The sequence below is a fragment of the Sarcophilus harrisii genome, chromosome 2 (genome assembly GCF_902635505.1).
Source record: "Sarcophilus harrisii chromosome 2, mSarHar1.11, whole genome shotgun sequence".
NCBI lineage: Eukaryota > Metazoa > Chordata > Mammalia > Dasyuromorphia > Dasyuridae > Sarcophilus > Sarcophilus harrisii.
In genome coordinates this window covers 604,553,696-604,565,744 of record NC_045427.1, presented here as the reverse complement: position 1 = coordinate 604,565,744, position 12,049 = coordinate 604,553,696, and the positions used below count along the sequence as shown (strand labels likewise).

At 38.6% G+C, this 12,049-nt stretch overlaps 1 protein-coding gene across 5 annotated transcripts in view; it reads right to left on the bottom strand.

Moving 5' to 3' along the window:
* The window catches only part of RASGEF1A (RasGEF domain family member 1A), a 336,745-nt gene that overhangs the window by 12,937 nt on the left and 311,759 nt on the right, over nucleotides 1-12,049 (bottom strand). For all 5 annotated transcript variants that reach the window (XM_031956375.1, XM_012553985.3, XM_023494321.2 and 2 more), the window contains exons 4-5: nucleotides 5,953-6,090; nucleotides 40-261 (exon numbers count right to left, since the gene is read on the bottom strand). In XM_031956375.1, the coding sequence (XP_031812235.1) occupies nucleotides 40-261; nucleotides 5,953-6,090 (360 nt within the window). The remainder of the gene's footprint in view (nucleotides 1-39; nucleotides 262-5,952; nucleotides 6,091-12,049) is intronic.

Below are 12,049 nucleotides of genomic sequence, written 5' to 3'. Positions count from 1 at the left end.
AGGAAAGGGTTGGGGATGAGGAGAAGGCAAAACACTGACCAGTTCTACATGGGTGAGCTGCTGGGCCAGAATGAGTGGGTCACAACACACACTTAGGATATCCTTCTGAGCTGCCTGGGGCTTTGACTTCAGAATAGCCCCTTTGTCTGTTACAGGCTGGCGGAACTTCTCCCTTATTTCCTGGAACTGGTTCCTGGTAGTAAGGGACAGGATGAGATTCTGGGTCATCTGGGTGATTGTTGTCTTCACCGTCCCATTCTCCTAAGAGGAAAGGGAGAACAAATCTATTAAACAAACCATGAGAACTCCTTGGTAGATAGAGAATATAGTAGATAAGATACTGGGTGTGACAACATTGCCTCCTATCGAAGAATATTTGTGATCAAATCTTTTGTTATTACACATTTATTAGTGAAGGAGGGAAAGTTGCCCCAGATATCTTGGAAATCTCTCTCTACTTCCACAACCCCCTTTTTCCTCCTCCCTAATGTTGCCACCTTCACCAAGACTCTCATCACCTTTGGATTTCTAAAACAGCTTTCAAATTGATTGTTTTTCCTTCTTTCCCCTACTAATTCATTCTGAATTAGACTCTAAGAGTTTCAAAGGATATGAATAGACAATTTTCAGATGAAGAAATGGAACCTATTTGTAGTTACAAGAAAAGGTGCTTTAAATCATTATTGATCAGAGAAATGCAAATTAAAACAACTCTAAGATACCACTACACACCTGTCATATTGGCTAAGATGATAGGAAACGATAATGACCAATGTTGGAGGGGATGTGGAAAAATTGGGACACTGATGCATTGTTGGTGGAGTTGTGAACGAATCCAACCATTCTGGAGAGCAATCTGGAATTATGCCCCAAAATTTATCAAACTGCGCATACCCTTTGATCTTAAAGGAGGAAAAGGGACCCACATGTGCAAAAATGTTTGTGGAAGCCCTCTTCATAGTGACAAGAAACTGGAAACTGAATGGACGCCCATCAATTGGAGAATGACTGAATAAATTGTGGTATATCAATGTTATGGGATATTATTGTTCTGTAAGAAATGACCAGCAGGATGACTTCAAGAGAGGCCTGGAGAGACTGACATGAACTAAGGTTTAGTGAAATGAGCAAAACCAGGAGATCATTATGTACAGCAACAAGAAGACTATATAATGATCAATTCTGATGGACATGGCTCTCTTCAACAATGAGAGGATTCAAACCAGTTCCACTTGTTCAGTAATGAAGAGAGCCATCTACACCCAGAGAGAGAATTGTGGGAACAGATTGTGGAACACAACATAGCATTCTCACTCTCTCTGTTGTTATTTGCTTGCATTTTGTTTTCTTTTCTCAGTTTTTTTTTTTCTTCCTTCTTGATCTGATTTTTCTTGTGCAGCAAGATAACTGTATAAATATGTATACATAGACTGGATTTAACATGTATTTTAGCATATTTAATATGTATTGTACTACCTGCCAGCTAGAGGAGGGGGTGGGGGGAAGGAGGGGAAAATTTGGAACAAAAGGTTTTGCAAGGGTCAATGTTGAAAAAATGACCCATGCATGTGTTTTGTAAATAACAAGCTTTAATTAAAAAAAAATAACATATAAAAAATAAAATAAAAAAGACTCTAAGACTTTTCTGAACTGAATCTATAGCACTCCTTTTTGTTTACCACACTAGATCTAAACAATATAACCTCTGCTTTCCCAACCATCTATTCAACTATTTCCCAACATAGAGTAGTCTGACTTTTTTGTTATCTCGCTACACATTTCATACACATTCCAGATTCTATTTATGTTTTTCTCTTTTCCCTAGTGATTGTCCTCTTCCCTACATATTCAAAGTCTACCAAACCTTCAAGTCCCCTTCTATGACAATTTTTTCCTGATAATTTCTTTATCATTCTCTGATATTGCTAATTATTCCCTTCCAGAACCATGCAATTGAGCACTTTAATTCCATATACATATACATACATATATATATATATATATATATATATATATAAGTTCTGTTTCATACTTCTATTATTTGTTCTCAGTAAGATTCTAAGTTCTTTAAAGGTAGATGAATCATCCCATATCTATCACAGTGTTAAACGGAGGACTAGATATATTGGTACTCATAAAAATAAAATAAAAAGGTATACTTTTATCATTATATCTTCCCCTGCTAATACTACTACTACTACTACTAGCTATTTAAAGTTTGTGAAAACTTTACATTATCTCACCTGATCATCACAACAGTCCTGTGGGTATTATTATCTCCACTTTATAGAGGAGATAACATAGCCCTCAAAAGGGTAAATGATTTGCCCATTTCCATATAGCTAGCAAGTCAGAGGTTGCCTTCCAACACCCCCATCCTCTCCTCACTCCGTGAGGCTGCCAACATCTTACATGCTAATGATCACAAGCTGGGGTATAAGGGAGAAGCTGAACCTTGGGGAATAGAAAATGGAAAGACCTCCCTCCATCAGTGAAATTCCGTTCCTGCTTGGGAGGTGCTTGACAACAGCTGGTACTCTGCCTGGAGCTAGCCTCAGGGCTTCTCTCTTATCTGTGTGCATGCATTTTGGACAAATTCCTGAAGCTGACCCTCTCTAGGGATTGAGACTGGCAGGAGTCAGAAGCATGCTCATTGAAGCTCAGCAGCTAGTCACCACCTGTCCTGGCAGAAGGCCAGTCCCAGCATTTTTCCTGGCAGAGGAAGGGAACCCATCAGTAGTGAGAGATGGAAATGGTGGTGGGAGAAAACAAAACAAAACAAAACAAAATAATGCAGCCTTCTGGAAACAAAGGACCCTCCTATAGCTTTTTATACTAACTTTGAAAATGGAATATGATATGCTATTTATGCTCAGAATCTGAGAATGAAGTACTTACCGAGTCATAATCAGAATTAAGTTCCATCTCTCTTATGTGAACAACCATCATTCAAGCTCATGTTCTTATTCCAGTTGCTTAGCTTTTATTTGCTTTGAATTTTAATGTTCCTGAGCCAGAGGTGTGATTGACAACTTTTGGGGGGGATCTCAGGTCTACCTAATAGTGGTGACTGCACCCTCAATTTTCTACCTTCAGTAAAACAAGCTTTCACATTACATAACAGTGGCTTCCCTAGGCAAATCAAAGAATGATAATCAGAGCTGATTTATCAGGAGTCAAAAATCAGATTATAATGGAGAAGTATCTATCTGTAAGTTGCTCTGGCAGTTACCAATTGGTTTTAAGTAAGTTTTAATGAATGTATGAGCACATAAGAAATCTAGCATTGTGGGCTGAGATAAAGGATGAAAAAGTGCCTGGGATAGGGTAAAAGTTTCTGAAAACACTCTTTTTCCAGTTTTTTTTCCTCTGAGTCTAACCTCGAAAATAAGAGGAAACTTTGGAAGCAAATGAATAAACATCACCAGTGAATTGTACTCACAGCTAATTCCAGGTGTCAGGAGTCAAGTATAGTGACTTATGAACTAACAAGTGACCAATTGCTTGTTATTAGCAAGAGAAGCTGAATAGTGTTGGGCAGTTTCCTCCTTTGCATACCCCCACCTTCCATCCCTAAAAGGATGATTATAAAGATCAAGTAAGCTAGATATGTTTACAAAGTACTAAATAGCTCATACCAAGATGGTCCTGCGCTCCATTTCTAGAATTACTTCTATACCTGGAGATTTTTTTTAATAGCTTAGTTCTTAACATGGCTTTGTTTCCTGCCTCCCTGGAGGTTTTCCTTCATAATGATTAAGGAGATTCCTTTGCTGAAGGGGTAAGGCTGTTTTGTGCTAATTCTTTTACTTAGTGTTGAAGGACCAGTCTCAGAGTTTGTCTGTGTGAGAAATGGGCCTTAATCCCTACTCAGCAACTGATCTCTGAGACATGCCCCAGTGTGCCAGAGAGTCTAGCTGAATGAGACACCAAGAGCATCTGCCAAAAACTCATCTACATCTCACCTACTTGGGTGCTGGGCTTCCAATTTGCCCAGAATCTCTACTTATTTAGAACCAGCAATTCTGACCTCCCAAAGTTTGTCTACTGTGAGACCTAATATGATGCCTTCACCCAGGATGATTATTGACTTTCTGTTGACTGCTTCTACAAAGCCATCCTTTCTTAGTCTAAAGAATGGCAAAACTGGAAAGATAGCAGCTGTTAAGAATCTCATTTCACACTTCTAACTTGCATGTATAATTTCCTCACAACAACCCTGTGAGATAAGGAATGCAATGATCATTATTCCCATTTTAGAGATGAGGAAATTGAGACTTTGAGATGTTTAATGATTGGCCCAGAGGTGAACAGCTAGTACACCTTGCTTTCTGTTGTTTTATAGGTGCTGCTGTAGGAGTCTCATCAGGAAATTAAGTTGAAAGGGATAAATAGCAATCTTGAATCACTGAGGACCAGACACTAATAAATAAGTAGCCAACTTGAGGAATGTAAAATTTGTGGTGATATTGGGGTCAAAAAGAGCCATGGTGGCAAGGACCCTATTTCTGATCTTCCCTCCAGAGCACATGCCCCAGTGGTCTGTTGGGTGAGTCACACCTGTCATATATTTCTTTATGTTCCCTTGAAGTTGCAGAGTTCTCTCTCTATAGACTCCCTCCACTCCACCTCCCTAATGAGGCTTTCCTTTTGCCTTTCATCCATGATGCTCTGATGGTTCTTGGCACCCCTTATCAGCATCCTTTGAACCTGATTACTGAACTAAACCAGTTTTTGGTTCCCTCTTCCTTTTGATCTTCACACTTTAATTCCATCAAAATAGTGTAATGGAAAAGGCCCAACTCTTGAGAGTCAAAAGTTTTAAGTTCTAATCCTGATATTGCTACTAACTTTGTGATTTAAAAGACGTCACTTAACATGTCTGAAACTTGATTTACTTATAAATGGATTTGATAATGATGGTTCTACTCAACTATATACAGGGTAGTAAATTTTGAAATGCTGTGAAAAAAAGTTTATTATAAATATAAATGCTTATTTCTGTCTACCTACACTTATAATAATAATAGCTAACATTTATAAAGCATTATAAGGTCTGTTAAACTCTACATATTTTACATCATTTGAAACTAACAACTCTGTGAAAGAGGTCCTATTATTATTATTATTATTTAAATAATATTTTATTTTTCCCAATACATACAAAGATAGTTTTCAACTTTCATCCTTGCAAAGTCTTGTGTCCCAATTTTTTTTTCCTCTTTCACTCTCTCCCTTCCCCTAGACAGCAAGCAATCCAATGGAGAGTAAACATATGATACTATTATTATTACCACTTTATAGATAAAGAGACTGAAATTTGAGTGATCTAATGACTTGGACCACTCATATAGCTAATAAATGTCTGAGGCCCAGGTCTTTCAGATTTCAAGCCAGTGTTATTCATTGAGACCACCCAGCTGATCTTCTGGATGTTTGATATTCCCCCCCCCCCCATCTCTTCTAAAGTTTTGCAAAGTGTACCATATGTACAGTCTTAAAGTTACTTCTCTAGCGGAAAAAAAAGTGGATTGGGACTCAAGGAAACTTAGATTGCAATAGAACCTAGGACAAAAGTCTCCAATTCCTTGTCCCTCAGTATCTCATCTATAAAATGTGGGAATTGAATTAGATATTTCCCCTTTCAGTTTCAAATTCTATGATCCTATGACTTTTACTCTTTGTAAGATATGGATTTTGAATTGTTTTCTGAAAGATGAGGGATTAGTTGAACTGAGCTTTTGCTAATCTCTGGCCTGATCTCAATCACTGAATCAATTTTGGAAAATTACCCACACGACAGTTTGTGACCATGGAAACAAACGCTCTGTGTGAAAAGCCTGTATACCCCCACCTTCCTCACACTATTTAGAAAATCTTTGGGAAATTCAGGTGCTTTGTTTTCCAAATGTACTGGAAGGCAAGGAGAAATTGGATGAGAGATTCCCTTACCTCATCACACTGTGTGATTCTGTGAGTGATCTCTTTTAGTTCCTTCATGACCTTCTCATCCTGGAAATCATATGGGAATGCCTCAGTCCATTCTTTGAGAAGCTGGATAATCTTGGCAGTGAAAGACTTTAGTTTGGCCTGAGAGAAAGAAAGAAAGATATGGAGAAAAGAGAAAAGCAGAAAGAGAAAGAGAGAAAAAAGAGAAGGGAAGACAGAGAAAGAGGAAGGATGAAAGGATAGGAGGGCAGGCAGGAAGGAAGGCAGAGAGGAAAGAAGACAGGAAGGAAGGAAGGAAGGAGGAAAGGAAGGAAGGAAGGAAGGAAGGAAGGAAGAGAGAGAGGCAGAGAGAGAGAAAGGGAGGGAGGGAGGGAGAAAAAGAGGGAAAGAGAGAAAAGGAGGGAAGGAGGGAGAAAAGGAGGGAAGGAGGGAGGGAGGAAGGAAGGAAGGAAGGAAGGAAGGAAGAAGGAAGGAAGAAATAAAGGAAAATTTGTTATAATGATCTAGTGACCTTAGAACTGGCAAGCTGATGACAGGGAGGGGCTTGCTTGGAAGTTCTGACTGGGCTGAGCTCAACTCGTGATGTGAGCAATGACAAATGCTGGTGGAAAAAAAAAAAGAATCCACAAAAACTTGTTGCTTAAATCAACTGTATCTCAGCAGTATGTTAAGCCACATGTACACACTGCAGAAGTGTTTGAGCTTCATTGTTACTAGGCAAGAAAAGCCATGGAAGATCGACTCAGAAGGAATGTGTGCAAAGCTTTATTTTGAATGTGTTCCAGACTATCCCTTTGTTCTTAAGAAAAACTACAACCCAGGAGGGCATCTCTGTACATACTCCTACACACATCTAAACAAAATGCCTTTGAAGCAAACTACCAGGTCTTGTCCAGTCAACATATCTCAGTGCCAGAAATAAATGCTGGTGGGAAAGCTGACATTTAACCCAATGATTCCAGTCTCATTAGAGTTATATGAGACCATCATTCAGATGCAGTGGTAAACTGCTAAATATTTAACAACTGGCTCTCAAAAGAGAGAGAATTTGTGCCTGACACAATTTTAAGCTAAATCTATAATATTATTAACATTTTCTTCATCGATAATCAAAGCAAGACTTGATTTGTAGTGTTTGCCAATTTCCAGAATATAACGTGCTTATACTGAAAATTTTAACAATTAGCTCCCATGATCTTGTCCAACCTGGCTCCAATACATCCCTTTTAAGATGGTTCAGGTTTTAGGAGTTTAGGGAATGGTTTTTTTTGTTCCTGCAAAGTGCAAACGAAACATACTCTAGGGTATGTCAAGGATCCCTTTGGTGAAGAATGAGGACTCTTTCTCAGAATCATGTTTTTAAATGCATAAACTAAAATAACAATATTACAAAGAAAATCAATTATAGCAAAATATATTCATTAACACATTTTAAAACCAAGCTGATGAACCCAACATTAAGCCAACAAGCAAATTTGTCATGTGCCTACTGTGTGCCAGGGGCACTGTGCTAAGTACTGGAGATAGGAGAACCGATTCTTTTGGGCAAATCTCGTCACAGGACTAAACCAGATCTCAGTGTGATCATTTGTAAAATGAAGATATTGGACTAGATGATTTTTTATCTGTTTTCTGGCTCTAAACCTCTTGCCCTGTGGACTATATTCCTAAGAAAAGTGAAAGAGCTCTGAGGACAAAAAGAAGGGATCAAGCTTTATGATTCTAGCACCCAAACCTACAGTGGCTTATACCTTCTTGAGGAAGGAAAGCTAGGTCCCCTGAATCAAAGTCAGCTTTGCTATCCACAGAGGACTGGGAGAGCTCTAATGATTAGAATCCAATGATAGTGATTTAGTCTTCCTTGTTTAGGTGGAAATAAGGAAAGGATGGTTCAATGTTATCTAGATATGAGTGTGTTTTAAGTCCTGATCCTTATATAACAAGCTGGCTAGGGTGACCAGGGGCTTTAGTTCTAAATTTTAGTTTTCTCTTAGAAGGAGGAAACACCTGGTCTGTGGTGAGGTTTTGATGGTGAGTAATTTTCAGCTGGCTGGAAGGGGAGTTAAAGGCAAACCTGCTGGGATATCAAGAGATTGGCAGCTGTGTACTTGCATATATTTAGACTAGCTTGGAATGATCCTTCCAGACCTTAAAAATGTTGGGCAGAAAAGGCTGGACCACAAACATTCCATGACAAGCCTGAGGGCATGACGAGGGCATCTCTGGAGCTGGTGAGCCAGAAAAAGAGCTTTAGAAAGTTTGGCTTTGAGACTAGAAGTTTAAATGGGTGCTGCTAATACAGAGAATGTGGTGATGAGACAGATGTTAAAACTAACCATTTTCCAGCCAAATTTCTCTTGAGATAAGGGATTTCCCATGAGGAACTCTTAGGATTGTCCTCTTCACATGGAAATCTGAAAACTCATGACATGTCATAAGAGCAATAAACTCGTATGGTGTCTTAAGTCTTGCAAAGGATTCTTTAATTTTACCATTAGCCATCTTGGTTCCTATTGTAGCTTTATCTATCACTTTTAAATCCATTTATATTTTCAACAGCTTTTATTCAAATCTTATTTTCATAGTTTTAGATCTTAAAGGGGGCAAGGAATTTCACCACACTGAAGGGATTCAGCTGACCCATCCTGACCTTAGATACCTTGGACAGAGGCAGATGTCAGTAACCCAAAATAATAAAATAGAAACAGAGCCATTTCTGGTAGCAGTGAGTTGAAATGATCTCCCTTTCAAAGTTTGGCTCAAAGCTTGGAATGTAAATGTAAGCCCATATTATATTTAATTTGTTGTCATAAGGAGCTACAGAAAGGGGAGATGGAAAATCTTTGTGTAGGGACCAGTTCTCAGCTAACAACTGTAGTTGTTCTCTGCAAGTCATTTATGAAAAGGCATTGGGCAGAAGCATGAGTCAGTAGGATAATGGACTTGGGGGAGAGCAGAGGAATTTCACTAATGACCAAAACTTTGTTAGGCAGCTATTTCAAGCATCCCACCACATTGACATCAAACTTCTTCAGTCATCTCTCATTCACATGGGCTTCTCTCTTCTCTGTCTCTCTCTACACCCACCGAATCTCATGGCCTTCCTTAGACTTCTGTCCCAAGATCTGTGGCAGGTTATTATTATATTAGCAGAGAGGAAAGTATTGTTCCTTTCTATATTTCCTGGATTATATTGCCTTCCAAGGTATTTGTGTCCCATTTGCCTCTATCATTAAGTCCAAAGTCTTTGAATAAGGCTCTGAACTACTCTTCCCTATCCCCCCCATCTCTAAGGAAGAGTTTTAGAAGAATATTTTTTTCCTATCATTGTAGATTCAGTGTACCATCCATTTTTCAATGAGAGGGCCTCAGTTACCTTGATTGAAAAATGGGATAAGCAGCAGTGGTCTTGGTTGTGAGTAGATTGGACATAAGAGATTTTTGAGATAATAATGGAAATAGATTATTTAGTAGCTTTTCTTCATCTCTACAAGGACCAAAAAAGATTGAGAAGAAAAGAACACACAGCAGGAAAATGTGTTCATTTCCTCTGAAAAGTGTCTGTTATCTCAGGCTTTAGGATGGAAACCAGGTCTCAGTTGACAGGGCAATAAAAGAAATCATTAGTAAGATAGGGATAAGTTATACTAAATAATTATTACTAAGATAAGGCCCATCGATGGCTGAACTGATATGATAACTTGATACCTTATGGAGGAGAAGAGAGAGACAGAGACAGAGAGAAAGACAGAGACAGACAAAGCACAGAGAGAGAGACAGAGAAGACACACAGAGAAAATAAGAGAGACAGAATTAGAGAAGGACAGAAACAAAGATATAGACACACAGATACAGAGACAAACATGGAAAGAGACAGAGACAAAGACAGAAATGGAGAGACAGAAACACAGAAAGTAAGAAATAGAAAGACACCTACACAGAGACTAAAGAGATGGGAAAATCCTCCTGGTTTCCAAAATCTGATGGGAAAACCTGAGGATTTTATCTTGCATAAAATTAAATGGGTCCGTATGGACTTAGTTTCTGCAATCCAAATTGAACTAGATGAGAGCAGAAAGGGAATTAGGGATTTAAGATTAAGCCTGGGGTTCTTAACTGACTCAGCCTCTATAATCTAAGGCTCTTGTTCCCTGGAAAGAAGCTGTTGTCTTCCTCAGATTCTGAAGCTCTGGAGGCATCAAGATCCCACATTTATTCTGTATACACAGATAGAAATGTCCATTTCCTACCAGTTACCTCTCACCATTTAGTTTTAGAAAATTAGTAATCCTGATTATCCTGGTTGGTTATTCTGAGTACCTCAAACTTTGTATTTGAATTACTGGTAAAATAGAAATTCAATTCAGTCACTGGATGGGAACCAAGGATGGTAAACAATTCTACAAATTGTGTTGTGTTGTGTATGAAGCAAGAAATAGGACCATTCCCTTTAGGTTTGCCATAATCTGCCAAGACCTGTAATCAGTATGTAGCAACAAGACCAGTGTCTTTATAGACTTTGGAAAGAAAATATGTGGTTACAATGTGAAGCAAACAGTGGTTCTTTTCAACTATGTATCACTGCTTTAGTAGGGTCAGTGAAGTTGATGGCATTACAGTTCAGAGGCGCTTTTCTTGCCCCATGATTGAAAATCAGTTTGCCTTTAAGCATCCATGTCAGAGGTCAGGATAGGAATGTGTTCAATCAAAATTCACTGCACAGCTATTTGATCCCTTCACCCACAAAAAGACTTTTGTGATTTTTCCTCCCTCAAAAAGCAAATTTTGAGTTCTAAGCAAAAAACAACCAATTGCAGCAGAGTGACTGAAATTGAAGTTGGGGAACAAAAATACCGACCATTTCTACTCTTTCTTCTTATGGTTCAGTTCTATTGCTCCTGAGGGGGAAAAAGTTCACCCTCAAAGTATGCGGACATATTGCTTTTAAAAACATGCAAGGCAATTCACTTTAAAAAACCAAACCAAAACAAAACTTTGTGAAAAGCATGTTTGCCAAGCTGCCTGACTTGCTGTGACAGTCCTTGTATGACGACATCCAGAGCAAGGAAATGGTGAGGGCTCTGCCTTGCCCAGAGTCTGCTTCCTACTTAAAACCTTCAAGATCAGGCCACCATCCTCATGGACTTCGAATTCTATTTAGGGTAGATTTCTTTTTAAGAGTCATGAGTCCTACTCTGCCTGAAGAGCATATGTTTCTCCCTGGCTTTATAGGTCTTATTGGGAGAAACCAGAATTATTGGGAATTGGAAGACTTAAACTTTGAAGTCAACAGGAAACAAAATACCAAAGATTTCTGGAGGCTTTAATTTTTAGATTCCTATTATTAAAAAAAAAAAACAACTTCAAGTTGTTTGAAATCTTTAATATTAGGACTAGAGAGAGCAACCCCTTTTAAAACCTGAGGCAGGAATGGAATTTAACCTTCTGCTTGTCCCCAAAGCTAATATTGGATCCCCATTTGACACTGAAAGTACTTGATCTTAGGATAGAGTGACAACTATATTATAATGGAAGGGATGACATTATAGGGATTAAGAGTGGCAATTCTGCCACTATCACTGGTCTTGGGCAACTCAGGTTTGATCATGTCACTTTCCTCCTCAGAAAACTCCAGTAACTCTTTATTGCCATTTATATTACAAATGCAAATGCCTATTTGGAGCATTTAAAGCCCTTTGTAACCTGATACCACCCTACCTTTCCAGATTGATTACGTGTTATTTTCCTTCATGCACCCTTTCAGTCCAGTTAAACTGGCCTTCAGTTGGTCTCTTATACATGACACCCTTTTCCCTTCTCTGTGCTTGTGTGCTGACTCTGCCCTATTTCTGGAATGCACAACTTCTTTAATTCTGTTTTTTAGAAGTCCTGGCCATCATGTGACACTCTGCATGAAACTTTCTTTAACTGCCTCCTACTTTTATAGACATTCCTTCCTCCAATCTCCCCTGCTCCTAAATGATCTTGTTTCTATTTTACATATATGTATATATCACTTGTGTTCCCTCACTCTTTGAGTCAGGGATTATTGTATTTTTGTTTTGATATCTCTACTGCTTAGCACATAGTAGGCACTTAA